The sequence below is a fragment of the Coregonus clupeaformis genome, chromosome 34 (genome assembly GCF_020615455.1).
Source record: "Coregonus clupeaformis isolate EN_2021a chromosome 34, ASM2061545v1, whole genome shotgun sequence".
NCBI classification, from domain to species: domain Eukaryota; kingdom Metazoa; phylum Chordata; class Actinopteri; order Salmoniformes; family Salmonidae; genus Coregonus; species Coregonus clupeaformis.
In genome coordinates, this window is record NC_059225.1 from 29,035,518 (window position 1) to 29,052,631 (window position 17,114).

At 43.3% G+C, this 17,114-nt stretch overlaps 1 protein-coding gene across 1 annotated transcript in view; it reads right to left on the reverse strand.

The window, feature by feature from the left end:
• LOC121549551 (coagulation factor XIII A chain-like) overlaps positions 1–16,729 on the reverse strand; it is a 35,257-nt gene extending 18,528 nt beyond the window's left edge. Inside the window, exons 1-6 of the mRNA XM_041861351.2 lie at positions 16,576–16,729; positions 12,671–12,853; positions 10,855–11,103; positions 4,082–4,194; positions 3,818–3,925; positions 3,174–3,345 (exon numbers count right to left, since the gene is read on the reverse strand). Coding sequence (XP_041717285.2) covers positions 3,174–3,345; positions 3,818–3,925; positions 4,082–4,194; positions 10,855–11,103; positions 12,671–12,853; positions 16,576–16,729 — 979 coding nt within the window. The remainder of the gene's footprint in view (positions 1–3,173; positions 3,346–3,817; positions 3,926–4,081; positions 4,195–10,854; positions 11,104–12,670; positions 12,854–16,575) is intronic.
• Between the last annotated feature and the right edge of the window lie 385 nt (positions 16,730–17,114).

Consider the following 17,114-nt stretch of genomic DNA (forward strand, 5'->3'; position numbering starts at 1 on the left):
TGCTCCCCGCACCAAGCCAATGGTGCGCGTCGCCAGCCCGGCCCGGCCTCTACCTGCTCCCCGCACCAAGCCAATGGTGCGCGTCGCCAGCCCGGCCCGGCCTGTTCCTGCTCCCCGCACCAAGCCTGTGGTGCGCGTCGTCAGCCCGGTCCGGCCCGTTCCTGCTCCCCGCACCAAGCCAGTTGTGCGCGACGTCAGCCCGGTCCGGCCCGTTCCTGCTCCCCGTACCAAGCCAGTGGTGCGCAACGTCAGCCCGGTCCGGCCCGTTCCTGCTCCCCGCACCAAGCCTGTGGTGCGCGTCGCCAGCCCGGTCTGGCCTGTTCCTGCCCCTCGCACCAAGCCAATGGTGCGCGTCGCCAGCCCGGCCCGGCCTGTTCCTGCTCCCCGCACCAAGCCAATGGTGCGGGTCGCCAGCCCGGCCCGGCCTGTTCCTGCTCCCCGCACCAAGCCTTTGGTGCGCGTCGCCAGCCCGGCCCGGCCTGTTCCTGCCCCTCGCACCAAGCCAATGGTGCGCGTCGCCAGCCCGGTCCGACCTGTTCCTGCCCCTCGCACCAAGCCTATGGTGCGCGTCGCCAGCCCGGCCCAGCCTGTTCCTGCCCCTCGCACCAAGCCAATGGTGCGCGTCGCCAGCCCGGCCCGGCCTCTACCTGCTCCCCGCACCAAGCCAATGGTGCGCGTCGCCAGCCCGGCCCGGCCTGTTCCTGCTCCCCGCACCAAGCCTGTGGTGCGCATCGCCAGCCCGGTCCGGCCCGTACCTGCTCCCCGCACCAAGCCTGTGGTGCGCGTCGTCAGTCCGGCACAGCCCGTGCCTGCTTCACTGGTGCCTGGTCAGGTACCGGTCAGCTGCTCCACACCGGAGCCTAAGCAATCCGCTCCACCGATGTCCAGTCCAGCTCCAGCCAGCGGAGCCAGACCAGACCAGGGGCGCTACTGGGGGGTTGTTAGAGGGTGGTGGTCACGCCCGGAGCCTGATCTGCCTCCGAGGTGGAATGCCCACCCGGCCCCTCCCCTGTTGGGTTTATGTTGGCGCGGTCGCAGTCCGCGCCTTAGGGGGGGGTACTGTCACGCCCTGGCTCTGGGGACTCTTGTATGTTGAGCCAGGGTGTTAGTTTCTTTGTGTAGTGTCTATGTTTCGTTTTCTATGTTCTATTCTAGGTTATGTGTTTCTATGTTGGCCGGGGTGGTTCTCAATCAGAGGCAACGAGAATCAGCTGTTGCTTGTTGTCTCTGATTGGGAACTATACTTAGGCAGCCTGTTGTGCACTTGTGTTTTGTGGGATCTTGTTCCGTGTTGGTTTGTGTTGTTAACCGAGGACTTCACGTTGCGTTTGGTTGTTTTGTATTTTGTATCGTGTTGCCAGTACACTATTAAAAAGATGTACGCATATCACGCTGCGCCTTGGTCCAATCATTATGACGATCGTGACAACGTAGAGAGACAGAGGGGCGCTATTTCGCTCGCCCGGATGCCTTTCTCCTGTGAGATACATTCAGCCTCTTGCGAATTAAAAGGAAAATTATGAAACACAGAGACGAAAGATACCTTATTTTTTATTTTTTATAAATTTTTAGCAGAAGCCTGGCTTCCCTTGGCATCCATGAATACACGCCACTGCTCCTAAATAAGTTCATCAGTAAAGATGTACTTGACAAGTCACATAATAAGTTGCATGGACTCACTCTGTGTGCAATAATAGTGTTTAACATGATTTTTGAATGAATACCTCTCTGTACCCCATACATTCAATTATCTGTAAGGTCCCTCAGTCAAGCAGTGGATTTCAAACACAGATTCAACCACAAAGATCAGGGAGGTTTTCCAATGCCTCGCAAAGAAGGGACCTATTGGTAGATAGGTAAAAAATGAATGAATATCCCTTTGAGTATGGTGGAGTTATTAATTACACTTTGGATGGGGTGTCAATGCACCCAGTCACTGCAAAGATACAGGCGTCCTTCCTAACTCAGTTGCCGGAGAGGAAGGAAACCGCACAGGGATTTCACCATGAGGCCAATGGCTGTGATAGGAGAAAACTGAGGATGGCTCAATAACATTGTAGTTACTCCTCAATACTAACCTAATGTGAAAAGAAGGAAGCCTGTACGATTACCTTTTTGTCCTGAATAAAAATGTTATGTTAAGTGAAAATCCAATACAACACATTACTGGGTACCTCTCTCCATATTTAAAGGCATAGTTGTGGCTGCATCATGTTATGGGTTTGCTTGTAATCGTTAAGGACTGGGGAGTTTTTCAGGATAAAAAATAAACAGAATGGAGCTAAGCACAGGCAAAATCCTAGAGGAAAACCTGATACAGTCTGCTTTCTACCAGACACTGGGAGATGAATTCACCTTTCAGCAGGACAATAACCTAAAACACAAGGCCAAATCTACACTGGAGTTGCTTACCAAGAATACAATGAATGTTCCTGAGTGGCCGAGTTAAAGTTTTGACTTAAATCTGCTTGAAAATCTATAGCAAGACTTGAAAATGGTTGTCTAGCAATGATCAACAACGAATTTGACAGAGCCTGAATAATTTTTTTAAGAATAATGGGCAAATATACAGAAAGACTCACAGCTATAATCGCTGCCAAATGTGATTCTGACATGTATTAACTCAGGGGTGTGAATACCTCTGTAAATGCGATATTTGCAAACATTTCTAAAAACATGTTTTCACTTTGTCATTATGGGGTATTGTGTGTAGATGGGTGAAAAATATATAATATTTAATCCATTTTGAATTCAGGCTGTAACACAACAAAATGTGGAATAAGTCAAGGATCATGAATACCTTTCTGAAGGCACTGTATAATATTTCCCAGCATGATCTATTGCAGGGAGAAATGTTGGACAGGTAACTAGTAATTGTAACTGATTACATTTAGAAAGTAAGTAAATAAGTATTTTACATTTACATTTTAGTCATTTAAGTGCATTGTAAGTGATAAATGCGCTGCAGATTGATTTATCTCCACTGAACATAAAGGCAACCTTTCTTTGTTGAAAACCGCGGTTTATAACCGGATAGGCCTGTGTTCTATTGACCATCAATCCCTCAGTGCAAAACACAGGTGATTTGGGAGACACATTACTTTTATTGTGGGGTTGGCATATTAAGGTTAACTGAAATTGAAAATTTAAAGGGTATTTGATGGGGCACTCACAGGTGTTCAATGTCCCGGCGTAGACCCAGCACTGGGCATAGCTGACAGGCCCTTGGTTGGCGTACTGGAGCAGGATCTGGTCGCTGCCAATCCAGAAGGTTGGTGCAGTGCCAAGGGAGTAGTCATCACTCCAGTTGCCCACCAAGACCCCTTGGTCATCTTGGGAATTCATCTGGTTCCACAAGGAATGGAAAGATATTGACCAAAAAACCCCAAAGAGATCAGTACTCCAGGCATAAGGATATGTTAGTTTGGAATTAAATGTTCAGAGTAAGTTGATAAAAGCACGCAAACGGATATTGAGTGCTTAAATAAGCCCAGATACCACATCCCAAACAGGTAATATTTTCCTAACTTCATATCACTATCAACTTTTACCAGTTGAATGTAGACACAACTATACCTTTTTATTTTTCTGAAATATTATATAAATATATGCAAATGAGGCAATATCTCATTAAATACGCATATGTACCGTATCTACTGCAAATCACATTCTGTGAATGCAGACTGAAGTACAGGTTAAATGCTTGGTATGTCTTGTGGTTGTGAAAAGCACTTGGCTCTTCTTAGTGCTTATAATATACTAGGGCTCGTTTTGGAATTTGTGTAGTGTGCTTATGTTATCTGCAAATATCACTCACCATTGCAGCTCCTATCCTGCAGACTTTGACAACATCGCCTCTGTTTACTAGAGGCATGTGTGAGTTATCCAAGATTTGGAAACAAGCATCGAGAATCCCTTCCCCAAACTACAAGAGAGAAATAGAGTCTCCAGCCTCAAAAAAAGGAACAATAAAGACACAACTGTAAATGTGTGTGTAAAGTATACAGTATATTACAGTATCGGATCAGTGTGTGTGTGTGTGTGTGTGTGTGGGGCATGTGTATGTAGTCTTTTACTGTACCTGACCATAAAACCATTGCCTTCCACCACCTGATTCCACCTGGTATATGCAGCCATTTTCGTTCATCACATACTCCTGCCTGTCTTGCTCGTTGGGAATGTACACTTCATCTTCTACAGAAAACAGAAATCAATTGCAGCCTCATTACCAGAATCTGGTCATCTGTTGCTTTAGATGTGACTTTATTCTTCAATCGTCCAAAGAATTTACCTGAAGCATTGTAAATATGAGCATTGAATGTTCATCATTGATTATTTAATGCCAAACATGTGTCTATAAATTCGTCTGTGTCACGTGATCTAATTGAGATGGTGGTCACATGTCCTGGAATAAAGTCTAGTCCTGTTGAACACCGTATACTGTCTTGTTTCCAAGTCTAAGCTACAGTAGCTGATGTTCCACTATCCGAACCCTCCAAACAGTGCGTTAGATTGGGAGCAGCTGTGTTTTTTTGCGTTTTTAACATCTGTGGAACCTATGTCTTCTGAAGTTATTGCTGGACTTAAGTGACGTGACCGCACTAGCAAAGATTTTTATAACTAACCCAATATAGACCAGAGCCTGTCGTTTCCAATGGGAGCAAATTAATCATAGTGGGCAGAACAAGCAAGGAGGTGGGTAGAGCCAAGCATGAGCTAGTGAGATCCTACCGGCGCAGTCTAGCATTTATTTGCATATTTCCGTTAGAAAACGCCGACTCTGTGAAGTGCGCGTGTGCAATAACTCAATCCGCCCTTGCACTCCTTCCAAACAACTCAATTCTTAGAAACTTTTGCGAAGTGTCAATCTACAAAACACAGTCCACTCGGTTTCTTACAGATTCTAGTTTTGGAATCAGAAAACAGTATGGAGATCAAATGTTTCATCAATGAGAAAATTAGCAGAATGTCGGCCAAAATCCATCTCTCTCCATCTTCTCCCACTGCCGGCCACAGGGCTTCCGCTCATCACCATATTTGGTAGTGAGTGGAAACGCCAACCGGATGCTTCACATTTATACATCTGGTGAACTATCTGGCTCATTGTTCTATCTGTGGCTCTAGGCTGCATTCAAGCTAGCCAGGCCCACTACTAGCACTGTGGAGCTAGCATACGAAGATGAGCGTGGGCAGCTTTCTCTGCACTATCATCTCCCTCACTGCTAGCTGTCGGACGGGCACACAGTGAGTACTAGACTGTCCACATCTCTGAAACATCATTACCAACTAAGTACATTTTACCCAGACTTTTACACATATTGGACCTTTCATTTGCTTTGTGGACGTAATGGGAATGGGGATTCTCCCGACATTCTGGACGGGCTCGAGCCTTGGAATCTACAACTTGGATGCGACAACAATTCTAACTACGTGGCTGCATGGAGGCGCGCTCAAGTGGGAGAACTCTGCGATTACAGATGGCGCCGGAGAAGATGGCTGCCGTTTTACAGCCCTCTAACCAATTGTACTATTATGTGTGTTTTTCGCGTTATTTGTAATTTATTCTGTACATAATATTTCTGCCACCGTCTCTTATAACCAAAAAGAGCTTCTGGATATCAGGACAGCGATTACTCACCTCGTATTGGACAAAGATTATTTCTTCAACGAGTCAGACGCTAAAGATATCCTACAGACACCCAACAAGGCCCATATCCCCGTCATTCGCATGAGAAAGAGACTGAGATATCGTGGATGTAGGTCGGGGTGCCTTGTAAGGATCCGACGGTGAGCGAGTAAAATGCCTCTTCCATCAATCCTATTAGCCAATGTTCAATCATTTGAAAACAAATTGGATGACCTAAGATTAAGGTTATCCTACCAACGGGACATTAAAAACTGTAATATCTTATGTTTCACCGAGTCGTGGCTGAACGACGACAGGGATAACATACAGCTGGCGGGATATACGCTACATCGGCAGGATGGAACAGCTGACTCCGGTAAGACAAGGGGTGGCGGTCTGTGTATATTTGTAAACAACAGCTGGTGCATAAAATCTAATACTAAGGAAGTCTCAAGGTTTTGCTCGCCGGAGGCAGAGAATCTCATGATAAGCTGTAGACCACACTATTTACCAAGAGAGTTTTCATCTGTAGTTTTCGTAGCTGTCCATTTACCATCACAAACCGATGCTGGCACTAAGATTGCACTCAATGAGCTGTATAAGGCCATAAGTGAACAGGAAAACGCTCATCCAGAGGCAGCGCTCCTAGTGGCCGGGGACTTTAATGCAGAGAAACTTAAATCTGTTCTACCTCATTTCTACCAGCATGTTAAATGTGCAACCAGAGGGAAAAAAAACTCTAGACCACCTTTACTCCACACACAGAGACGCATACAAAGCTCTCCCTCGCCCTCCATTTGGCAAATCTGACCATAACTCTATCCTCCTGATTCCTGCTTATAAGCAAAAACTAAAGCAGGAAGCACCAGTGACTCGGTTAATAAAAAAGTGGTATGATGACGCAGATGCTAAGCTACAGGACTGTTTTGCTAGCACAGACTGGAATATGTTCCAGGATTCTTCAGATAGCATTGAGGAGTACACCACATCGGTCACTGGCTTCATCAATAAGTGCATCGATGACGTCGTCCCCACAGTGACCGTACATACATACCCCAACCAGAAGCCATGGATTCCAGGCAACATCCGCGCTTTCAAGGAGCGGGACTCTAACCCGGACGCTTATAAGAAATCCCGCTATGCCCTCCGACGAACCATCAAACAGGCAAAGAGTCAATACAGGACTAAGATTGAATCGTACTACACCGGCTCTGACACTCGTCGGATGTGGCAGGGCTTGAAAACTATTGCAGACTACAAAGGGAAGCACAGCCGCGAGCTGCCCAGTGACACAAGCCTACCAGACGAGCTAAATCACTTCTATGCTCGCTTCGAGGCAAGCAAAACTGAAGCATGCATGAGAGCATCAGCTGTTCCAGATGACTATGTGATCACGCTCTCCGTAGCCGACGTGAGTAAGACTTTTAAGCAGGTCAACATTCACAAGACCGCAGGGCCATACGGATTACCAGGATGTGTACTCCGAGCATGCGCTGACCAACTGGCAAGTGTCTTCACTGACATTTTCAACATGTCCCTGACTGAGTCTGTAATACCAACATGTTTCAAGCAGACCACCATAGTCCCTGTGCTCAAGGACACTAAGATAACCTGCCTTAATGACGACCGACCCGTAGCACTCACGTCTGTAGCCATGAAATGCTTCGAAAGGTTGGTCATGGCTCACATCAACACCATTGTCCCAGAAACCCTAGACCCACTCCAATATGCATACCGCCCCAACAGATCCACAGAAGATGCAATCTCTATTGCACTCCACATTGCCCTTTTCCACCTGGACAAGAGGAACACCTTCGTGAGAATGCTAAAATTTTGACTACAGCTCAGCGTTCAACTCCATAGTGCCCGCAAAGCTCATCACTAAGCTAAGGATCCTGGGACTATACACATCCCTCTGCAACTGGATCCTGGACTTCCTGAAGGGCCGCCCCCAGGTGGTGCTCAACACAGGGGCCCCTCAGTGGTGCTTGCTCAGTCCCCTCCTGTACCTGTTCACCCATGACTGCATGGACAGGCACGACTCCAACACCATCATTAAGTTTGCCGACGACACAACAGTGGTAGGCCTGATCACTGACAACGATGAGACAGCCTATAGGGAGGAGGTCAGAGACCTGGCCGTGAGGTGCCAGGATAACAACCTCTCCCTCAATGTGATCAAGACAAAGGAGATGATTGTGGACTACAGGAAAAAAGAGAGGACTGAGCATGCCCCCATTCTCATTGACGGGGCTGTAGTGGAACAGGTTGAGAGACTGAAAAGATTTGGCATGGGTCCTCAGATCCTCAAAAAGTTATACAGCTGCACCATCGAGAGCATCCTGACTGGTTGCATCACCACCTGGTATGATAACTGCTCGGCCTCCGACCGCAAGGCACTACAGAGGGTAGTGCGTACGGCCCAGTACATCACTGGGGCCAAGCTTCCTGCTATCCAGGACCTCTACACCAGGCGGTGTCAGAGGAAGGCCCTAAAAATTGTCAAGGACTCCAGCCACCCTAGTCATAGACTGTTCTCTCTGATACCGCACTGCAAGCGGAGCGCCAAGTCTAGGTCCAAAAGGCTTCTTAACAGCTTCTATCCCCAAGCTGTAAGACTCCTGAACAGCTAATCATGGCTACCCAGACTATTTGCACATGCTTCACAGTAGGTATGGTGTTCTTTGGATGCAACTCAGCATTCTTTGTCCTCCAAACACGACGAGTTGAGTTTTTACCTAAATGTTATATTTTGGTTTAATCTGACCATATGACATTCTCCCAATCCTCTTCTGGATCATCCAAATGCACTCTAGCAAACTTCAGACGGGCCTGGACATGTACTGGCTTAAGCAGGGGGACACGTCTCGCACTGCAGGATTTGAGTCCCTGGCGGCGTAGTGTGTTACTGATGGTAGGCTTTGTTACTTTGGTCCCAGCTCTCTGCAGGTCATTCACTAGGTCCCCCGTGTGGTTCTGGGATTTTTGCTCACCGTTCTTGTGATCATTTTGACCCCACGGGGTGAGATCTTGCGTGGAGCCCCAGATCGAGGGAGATTATCAGTGTTCTTGAATGTCTTCCATTTCCTAATAATTGCTCCCACAGTTGATTTCTTCAAACCAAGCTGCTTACCTATTGCAGATTCAGTCTTCCCAGCCTGGTGCAGGTCTACAATTTTGTTTCTTTAATCTTGGCCATAGTGGAGTTTGGAGTGTGACTGTTTGAGGTTGTGGACAGGTGTCTTTTATACTGATAACAAGTTCAAACAGGTGCCATTAATACAGGTAATGAGTGGAGGACAGAGGAGCCTCTTAAAGAAGAAGTTACAGGTCTGTGAGAGCCAGAAATCTTGCTTGTTTGTAGGTGACCAAATACTTATTTTCCACCATAATTTGCAAATAAATTCATTAAAAATCCTACAATGTGATTTTCTGGAATTTTTTCTCTCAATTTGTCTGTCATAGTTGACGTGTACCTATGATGAAAATTACAGGCCTCTCTCATCTTTTTAATTGGGAGAACATGCTCAATTGGTGGCTGACTAAATACTTTTTTCCCCCACTGTAGTCAGTGTTCATTTTAATAATGTCCCTTACACAAAAACCACATTAATTTTTTCGTGATTGCATGTGAAGTTAATGTGATAACATTTGACAACATATAAAATATTTCCTATTTGATTTATTAGGATCCCCATTAGCCGACGCCAATGGCGACAGATAGTCTTACTGGGGTCTGACACATAACGGCAAATACATTAACTTGTAGTGTGTGTGTGCATGTATCAGAAGAAACGTGATAAAATGAAACTACATGTGAAAACATGATCTCATGTGAAATAAATAAACAAAATTTCAACACAGTTTTTCACATGCGAAATTGAAAAACAAAAGTGCAAATTCGATTTTCACATGTGAGGTGAAAACATGTTATTCTCCACACATATGAGAAGATGGTGTTAACACGTGAACTCTAAATTGAATAAATGTGAACATATGGTTAAAAAAAACTGAAAATGTTGCATAAAAAAAAGAGATACCATATGTGAAACTGCAAATGAAAAACCTACACATTTTTACATGTGAATTCTCCTTATGTGAAAAGGTGGTGCATTTTTTTTTTTTTTTTTTGCAGTTTCACATATGGTCTTTTTTTACATGTGAAAAGTTCAGCTAAGTAAAAATGTGATTTCTCCTGTAGAAATACGATTTTCAAATGTGAAACTGCACATTTCACAAGTAGTTTTTATAAGGGATTGAAATTATATGGGGGTTTTAAAGTAAGTGGTACGCTGTTCTGCTAAAATAGTATAAAACATATAATTCCATTTGACATGATCACTTAGTACTGACTTTTCAATATGACCCCACCTGGAATTTGAACTCAATCTCTGGATTTGGGATATGCTGATCGTTCTGCTGCAACACAAAGTCTGTAGCATTCCTCTACACATTTATTACCTATAATACTGTACATCTCTCCACTTGGCAAAAGAGTGCCATCTGCACTTCTATTTTAGTTAACTGTTAATCTGACTATTCTCTCATCATTTATTTCATTTACTTATTTCAGCAAGCTAAGGGGTTTTCTGTATAGTTGTCTAATGTTGGTGGGGCATATTACTCTGTTTTAATGTTACTCCTGAATCACTATGATAAATGTACTCATTTTTCTTGAGCGTATTTTTAACAAAGCTTAGGTTTACTTTACTTAAGTCCAAAGTGTAGGAATACAGGTGAAATCATTAATTGACATAGACATGTTGGCGTAGCAGGAAGATCGGACTACTGTGAACCAAAAGGTTGTGAATTCAAACCCCAAGCGAGGATGTGGTGAATTACAATTAATGTATAAACATACAGAATGGAATGATGTCTGTCAAAGTGTGTCAAATACACTATATATACAAAAGTATGTGGACACTCCTTCAAAATGTTAAACTACATGTGAAAGGTTATGTGATCGTATGAAAATTCACATGTGAAACTTTATGTGAAATATCATCATATGTGAAGTGTTCCAAAAACACATGGTTTCACATGATTTCACATTTGAAAATCCACACGTGAAACTTCATGTGAAATATCATCACATGCTTCATGTGAAATATCATCACATGTGAAGTATTCCAAAAACACATGGTTTGACATGATTTACCTTAAGCCATCCTCAGAGGAGAACCAACTTGGTCCTGGGTAAAAAAATAACAACAAAAAATTCCACTCACTGAACGCCCAGGCGTTGAACAGGAGGTAGAAGTCAGTTCTGGGGTCCTTTGGTGTCCTGGAGATTCCATTGGAACCGATGACCGCCACATTCGTGTAGTACTTTCCGATGATGGCGCTCGCGGAAGGGGTGATGCCCACCACGCACTTGTCCCCTAGTTTCTGTATCATGCGGCCGGTCCACTTCCCATTTCTTGAGCTATCAAAGGATATGATGATCTTTGTACCATTCAACACGTTGGTATCGATACCTGAGGGAGAAGGTGACATGACAGGGGAAACGTCAACACATGCAGACACTCATGTTTCCACTGGTATTATCTTAGTATTTAATATGACGTTATGTGTTAACAATTTATACTTTCTGGTACTTTCTTAAAATAATTAACCCCAGTCGGTAACAAATGGTACCAAGTCGTTACTTGTTTTAATGAGTCTTGAAGAAACAAAGCAAGTAAATCATAAGTTATTACTCTGTTATTATTATGTTACCGTGTTTAAAAAAAGAATAATACCTGGTAATTTTCTGTACTGTAAACTAAAGTGCTACCAAAAAAACAGTTTAGATGTTGAGTGAACAGTTCTGCTCAATATCACAACAACATTACAGAAGATAGGCGCTAGTTTGTGCACCACGACTGCAATAAAGATTACCTGGAATGCAACAAACCATCAGCCATCACCAAAAAGTACTACATTGTTATATTTGAGTAAAAGTAAAGGTACCTTAATAGAAAAGGACTCAAGTAAAAGTGAAAGTCACCCAGTAAAATACTACTTGAATAAAAGTCTAAAAGTATCTGGTTTTAAATGTACTTAAGTACAGCCAGTGGCACACGTCCAACACTCAGACATAATTTACAAAAGTACAGATACCTGAAAAAGTAGTACTTCAAAGTATTTTTACTTAGTTACTTCACACCACTGCAAACCATTAACTGCAGATGGATTGCTAGGCTGCTTCTAGTAAGCTGCTGTAGATGCACATACAGTCCTTAGTGGGCATATTTCAGTTTTGTAACTGACACTAAAACCTAGGGCTCGATTCAATCCGTATCGCAGAAGTTCCGCGGTATAGCGCCTTCGCGGTGAGTGCATTCACAGTAAACGCTGCATATGTCGGCTCAATCGGAAATTATCTTTACATTTCAATCGCGCTATACCATGGAACTTCCGCCATATGGATTGAATCGAGCACATAGAGCGGCAACTCTTTTCATCAATTCCCCTCTGAGTATGATGTAAGCATACAGTATAATGTGTGTGTCTTCTAACACTGGTAATTACATGCGGCTAATGATCTGATGGTAAACCGTCAATGGACTATTTGGTTTCCAGCGCTTGATCATGCTAATTGGAAGTATTTGATTTGCTGTTTGACACATGGGCTGACACTCATCAAAGAGCACTCTGTCATTGTACGCCCCCTCCTCAGAGAGAGAGATCCTGGACACGTCCATATTTTACACCCTTCTTCCGAAGTGTGATTACTATCAATAGATGTTACAGACATTTAGATGGAACACGTCAATTGTCTGTTTTCGTTTCAACCTGGCACTTTTATCAATTAGTGGTTCTAATTGGCTACAGAGGCTAAACACAGATGACGGAGAGGAGACTAGGGGAGGAACAATTGTATTATTGAGATGCACCTTCGCCTCTGAAACACCAACTCCTCTCATTAAAACTATTACCAAATGGTGAACACTGTAATTCATAGATCACCCTCAGTGAATTCAAACAATACATGTAATGCCATTTTTACCCAGCAGAAAGGAATTTATAGTACATTGGTGGAAATGTGTAAAAACTTCTTACCAATGTAAAACTCAATCTGGAATTTGTCGCTGGGTTTTACAGGCTGGTTGAAATGGAGGTTCATCTTAAACTCCTGGGCCCTACGGATGATTAGAATGTTGTTTTTGCCTTCGTACAAGTGACAGTGGTGGTCCCTCTTGTTCTCATTTTGCATCATGTCCACACTCACACATTTTAAGGCGGCTGCAAATAAGGAGATCACAGACAAAACAATTATGTTTAAATATCCAGGTAGTAAATTAAAAAATGGTTTGGATGAAACGACAACACAAAGATGAAAATGTTTTAAAAAACATCAAAGAAGTGAACTATCCCTTTAAATCTCACAGCAATTTACTTTGTATGGGTAACTCACTCCCATCCATCACTATTGTGTAGCAGCCCACCTGGTTGAGGCATGGCAGCCATTTTGCTCTAGAGCACTCTCCACACATGAGCTGTGATTGGACCAATTTAAGGGATGATAAGATTGCTTTGAATCTTAAAGCTGGTATACATTGTCATCAATGAATAGCGTCTGAGTCATTGTTCATTTTCTGAAATAATTCTATGCAACCAACCACACTTTCCCCAGGGTAATCAAATGGAAGCCTCACTGTACCAGCGACTTTGTTTTGGACAGAGATGGACGTGTCCTGAGACGCGCTTTTGCTTTAGCAGAGACCTAGGGGGAGTGTGTCTGAGGGGAATGTCTCCATTGGATTGGCAGCGGCATGCCCAGCCATGTTGGTGCCCAGGTTGAGCAGACAAACAACCGGTCGTTGTGTATTTCAAACTCCTGGCCTCAGCAAGACTGAACGTTCAAAAGTTCCATTATTTCCCTCAGGAGAAACAGTGCCGTTTCTCACAGCAACAGGGCCAACGTTCAGGCACACCACATTGTGCCAAAATGGACAGCTGCGTTTTAAATATTTATTTAACACAGAGAAATTAAATGTTTTGCTTTTGGGGACGTCAGGTCTGAGTGTGAAGTCAAAATGGGAACAAGGATTTCTGCTGACCTCGACCGAGCAGAGTTGGCACACAACAAACCTGTGGGCCTACACAGCAAATTCTCCAGTGTAATTTTTTAAATAATTGAACACTGGGAGTGTTAAATCAACACAGAAAGTGTTGAGTCTGTGGACCCATATTGACACCGGAGCAGTGTTAAATGAACACACTGCTTAGTCTAAAGCCTTATTCAAATATTTCCCAGAGTGCCTTGCCTTTTGAGTAAATTGTACAGTTACCACCCATGACTGTATTTGTTAGTGACAGAGACATTGTTGTTGCGTTCATCCAGTTTCAGTCATGTGGGTGTTATAAGTGAGATTCCAAGAGAATATGTTATCATTAAAAAATATATATATAAACTGAACAAAAATATAAACACAACATGTTTCATGAGCTGAAATAAAATATTTCAGAAATGTTCCATACACACAAAAAGTGTATTTCTCTCAGATTTTGTTCACAAATTTGTTTACATCCCTGTTAGTGAGCATTTCCTTCGCCAAGATAATCCATCCACCTGACAGGTGTGGCATATCAAAAAGCTGATTAAATAGCAGGATCATTACACAGGTGCACCTTATGCTGGGGACAATAAAAGTGCACTTTTGTCACACAACACAATGCCACAGATGTCTCAAGTTTTGAGGAAGCATGCAATTGGCATGCTGACTGCAGGTATGTCCACCAGAGCTGTTGTCAGAATATTGAATGTTCATTTCTCTACCATAAATCACCTCCAACATCATTTTAGAGTTTTTTCCAAAGTCAACTGAATTTTGCAAACCTGAGGTATGAGCTGGGGTACAATTCCATTTTTTATTTAAGTCATTTAGCAGACGCTCTTATCCAGAGCAATTAGGGTGAAGTGCCTTGCTCAACAGCACATTTTTCACTTAGTTGGCTCAGGGATTCAAACCAGCAACCTTTTGGTTACTGGCCCAACGCTCTTAACCGCTAGGCTACCTGCCTCCCAATTATGGACTTATAACTGAATGTACACAGGATGACCTTACAGCGCATGTCAAATTCATTCCACGGCAGGCCAAGAATCTGTGGGCTTTGCTTTTCCCTTGTACTTGATTGATGAAGTAAGGTCACTAATTAGTAAGGAACTCCCCTCACCTGGTTGTCTAGGTCTTAATTGAAAGGAAAAACCAAAGACCAGCAGGCACTAGGCCCTCCATGGAATGAGTTTGACACCCCTGCCTTACAGGGTACCACTACAGCAGGGTTCTTCAATTCCGGTCCTGGAGGGCCGAAACACCTCTGTTTTTCATCCTCTCCTTCTAATCAGGGGCTAATTCAGACCTGGGACACCAGGTGAGTGCAATTAACTACCAGGTACAAATAAAAAACAGAAGTGTTTCGGCCCTCCAGGACCGGAATTGAAGAACCCTGCACTACAGTGACAAGCGTTTGTAACCTTTTAGGACAGGACTGCCCAACCCTGTTCCTGTAGAGCTACCGTCCTGTAGGTTTTTGCTCCAACCCTAATCTAACACACCTGATTCTAATAATTAGCAGGTTGATAAGATGAATCAGGTTAGTAACACCTGGGGTTGGAGCGAAAACCTACAGGAGGGTAGCTCTCCAGGAACAGGGTTGGGCAACCCTGCTTTAGGAAATCTAATCCTGAAACTCATGGTTTACAGGCCACATCTGGGATGCAAGTCACATTATGCTGGCTTGCAAGGTGATGTACAATTCCTATTGGAATACAGCCACGGTGGGGATAACCAACTTTTGGAATTTAAAAAAAAGTATGAATTAATCAGTCAATCAATACACAAACATAGACATTGAAACAAACAATTCTAAAAATCCACCTGCAACAGAGCATGCTGAAAAACCTGATAACAATGTGATAGTGATGGGGAAACAAAGCTTCCTGAATCATTGAGGTTTTCCAGCCAATTGTGTCAAATGGGTTAATTACTCTAGGCTTCGATCAACATAGAGTACACTAGTGGCACCTGCTGGTCAAAATAATTTAGAGCAGCCAAATTATTATTGATGTGGGCAGCGTAGCCTTTTTGTCTTTCACCAAACCAATATCAAACCAATCAGGTCGTTGTTTGACAAAACGATTCTTCAGACGTCATTGATCAAGTGCTTCTGATAAAGTGATACAGGCATCGGCACACTACTTCAAAGTACAATGCTTAAAGATTACGGAGCATGCCTCGGAGCTCCGGCATCAAACGTAACATCAATAGTATTAGGGTAATACTAGGCCCTCAAAATATATATAACACAATACAATATGTTTTTCATAAGGTCTTATATATATATATAAATATATATATATATTATGATCTCAAGTGGTGAAGTCCCTAAGACCAAAAACGATTGAATGCAACAACCATGTCTCTGTCACTAACAAATGCAATCATGAGTGGTAACTCTACAATTTACTTGAAAGGCAAAGCACTCTGGGAAATATTTGAATAAGGTATTACACAAAGCAGTGTGTTAATTTATATGTGCCCACAGACTCAGCAGTTTCAGTGTTCATTAAACACTGTGTTCATATATATTTGCTGTGTAATTAATGTGTGTTGATGTTATTTATTATAGACGGCCAAGGACTTGGGTAAGAAGGGGTGCAGCAATTTTTTGTTGTTGTATTTTAATGTGATTACACAGATTTAATATGATCACTTACTTATGGCTTACACAGAATTCACTCGTTCACGCTCTCTTTCTCACTTACTCACTCACTCACTTACCACACACACACACACACACACACACACACACACACACACACACACACACACACACACACACACACACACACACACACACACACACACACACACACACACACACACACACACACACACACACACACACACACACACACACACACACACACACTCCCAACACTTATTCTATTTATCTTGTACCATCACTGGAGGGTCCACGGGGCACTGCCACAGCCTCCCCAAAGGGCTCAAACTTGGGCAGATGGTGGTCATCTTGCTCAGCATTGGAGCTACAGATGGGGCTTTTAAGGCGCCCAAGGAAGTTGGTCCCGAAACAATGTGCAGAGGAAGACATGTTGAAAGCAGGGGTCAACAGTTCTGTAGATCAAAAAAGAATGAAGTGGTCAAGGGAGAGATGCAGTGCATTCGGAAAGTACTCAGACCCCTTCCCCTTTTCCACATTTTGTTACGTTACAGCCTTATTCTAAAATGGATTAAATAAATGTTTTACCTCATATATCTACACACAATACCCCATAATGACAAAGCAAAAACAGGTTTTTAGAATTTTTTGCAAATGTATTAAAAATACAAAACTGAAAATACGTATTTACATAAGTATTCAGACCCTTTGTTATGAGACTCGAAATTGAGCTCAGGTGCATCCTGTTTGCATTGATCATCCTTGGGATGTTTCTACAACTTGATTGGAGTCCACCTGTGGTAAATTAAATTGATTG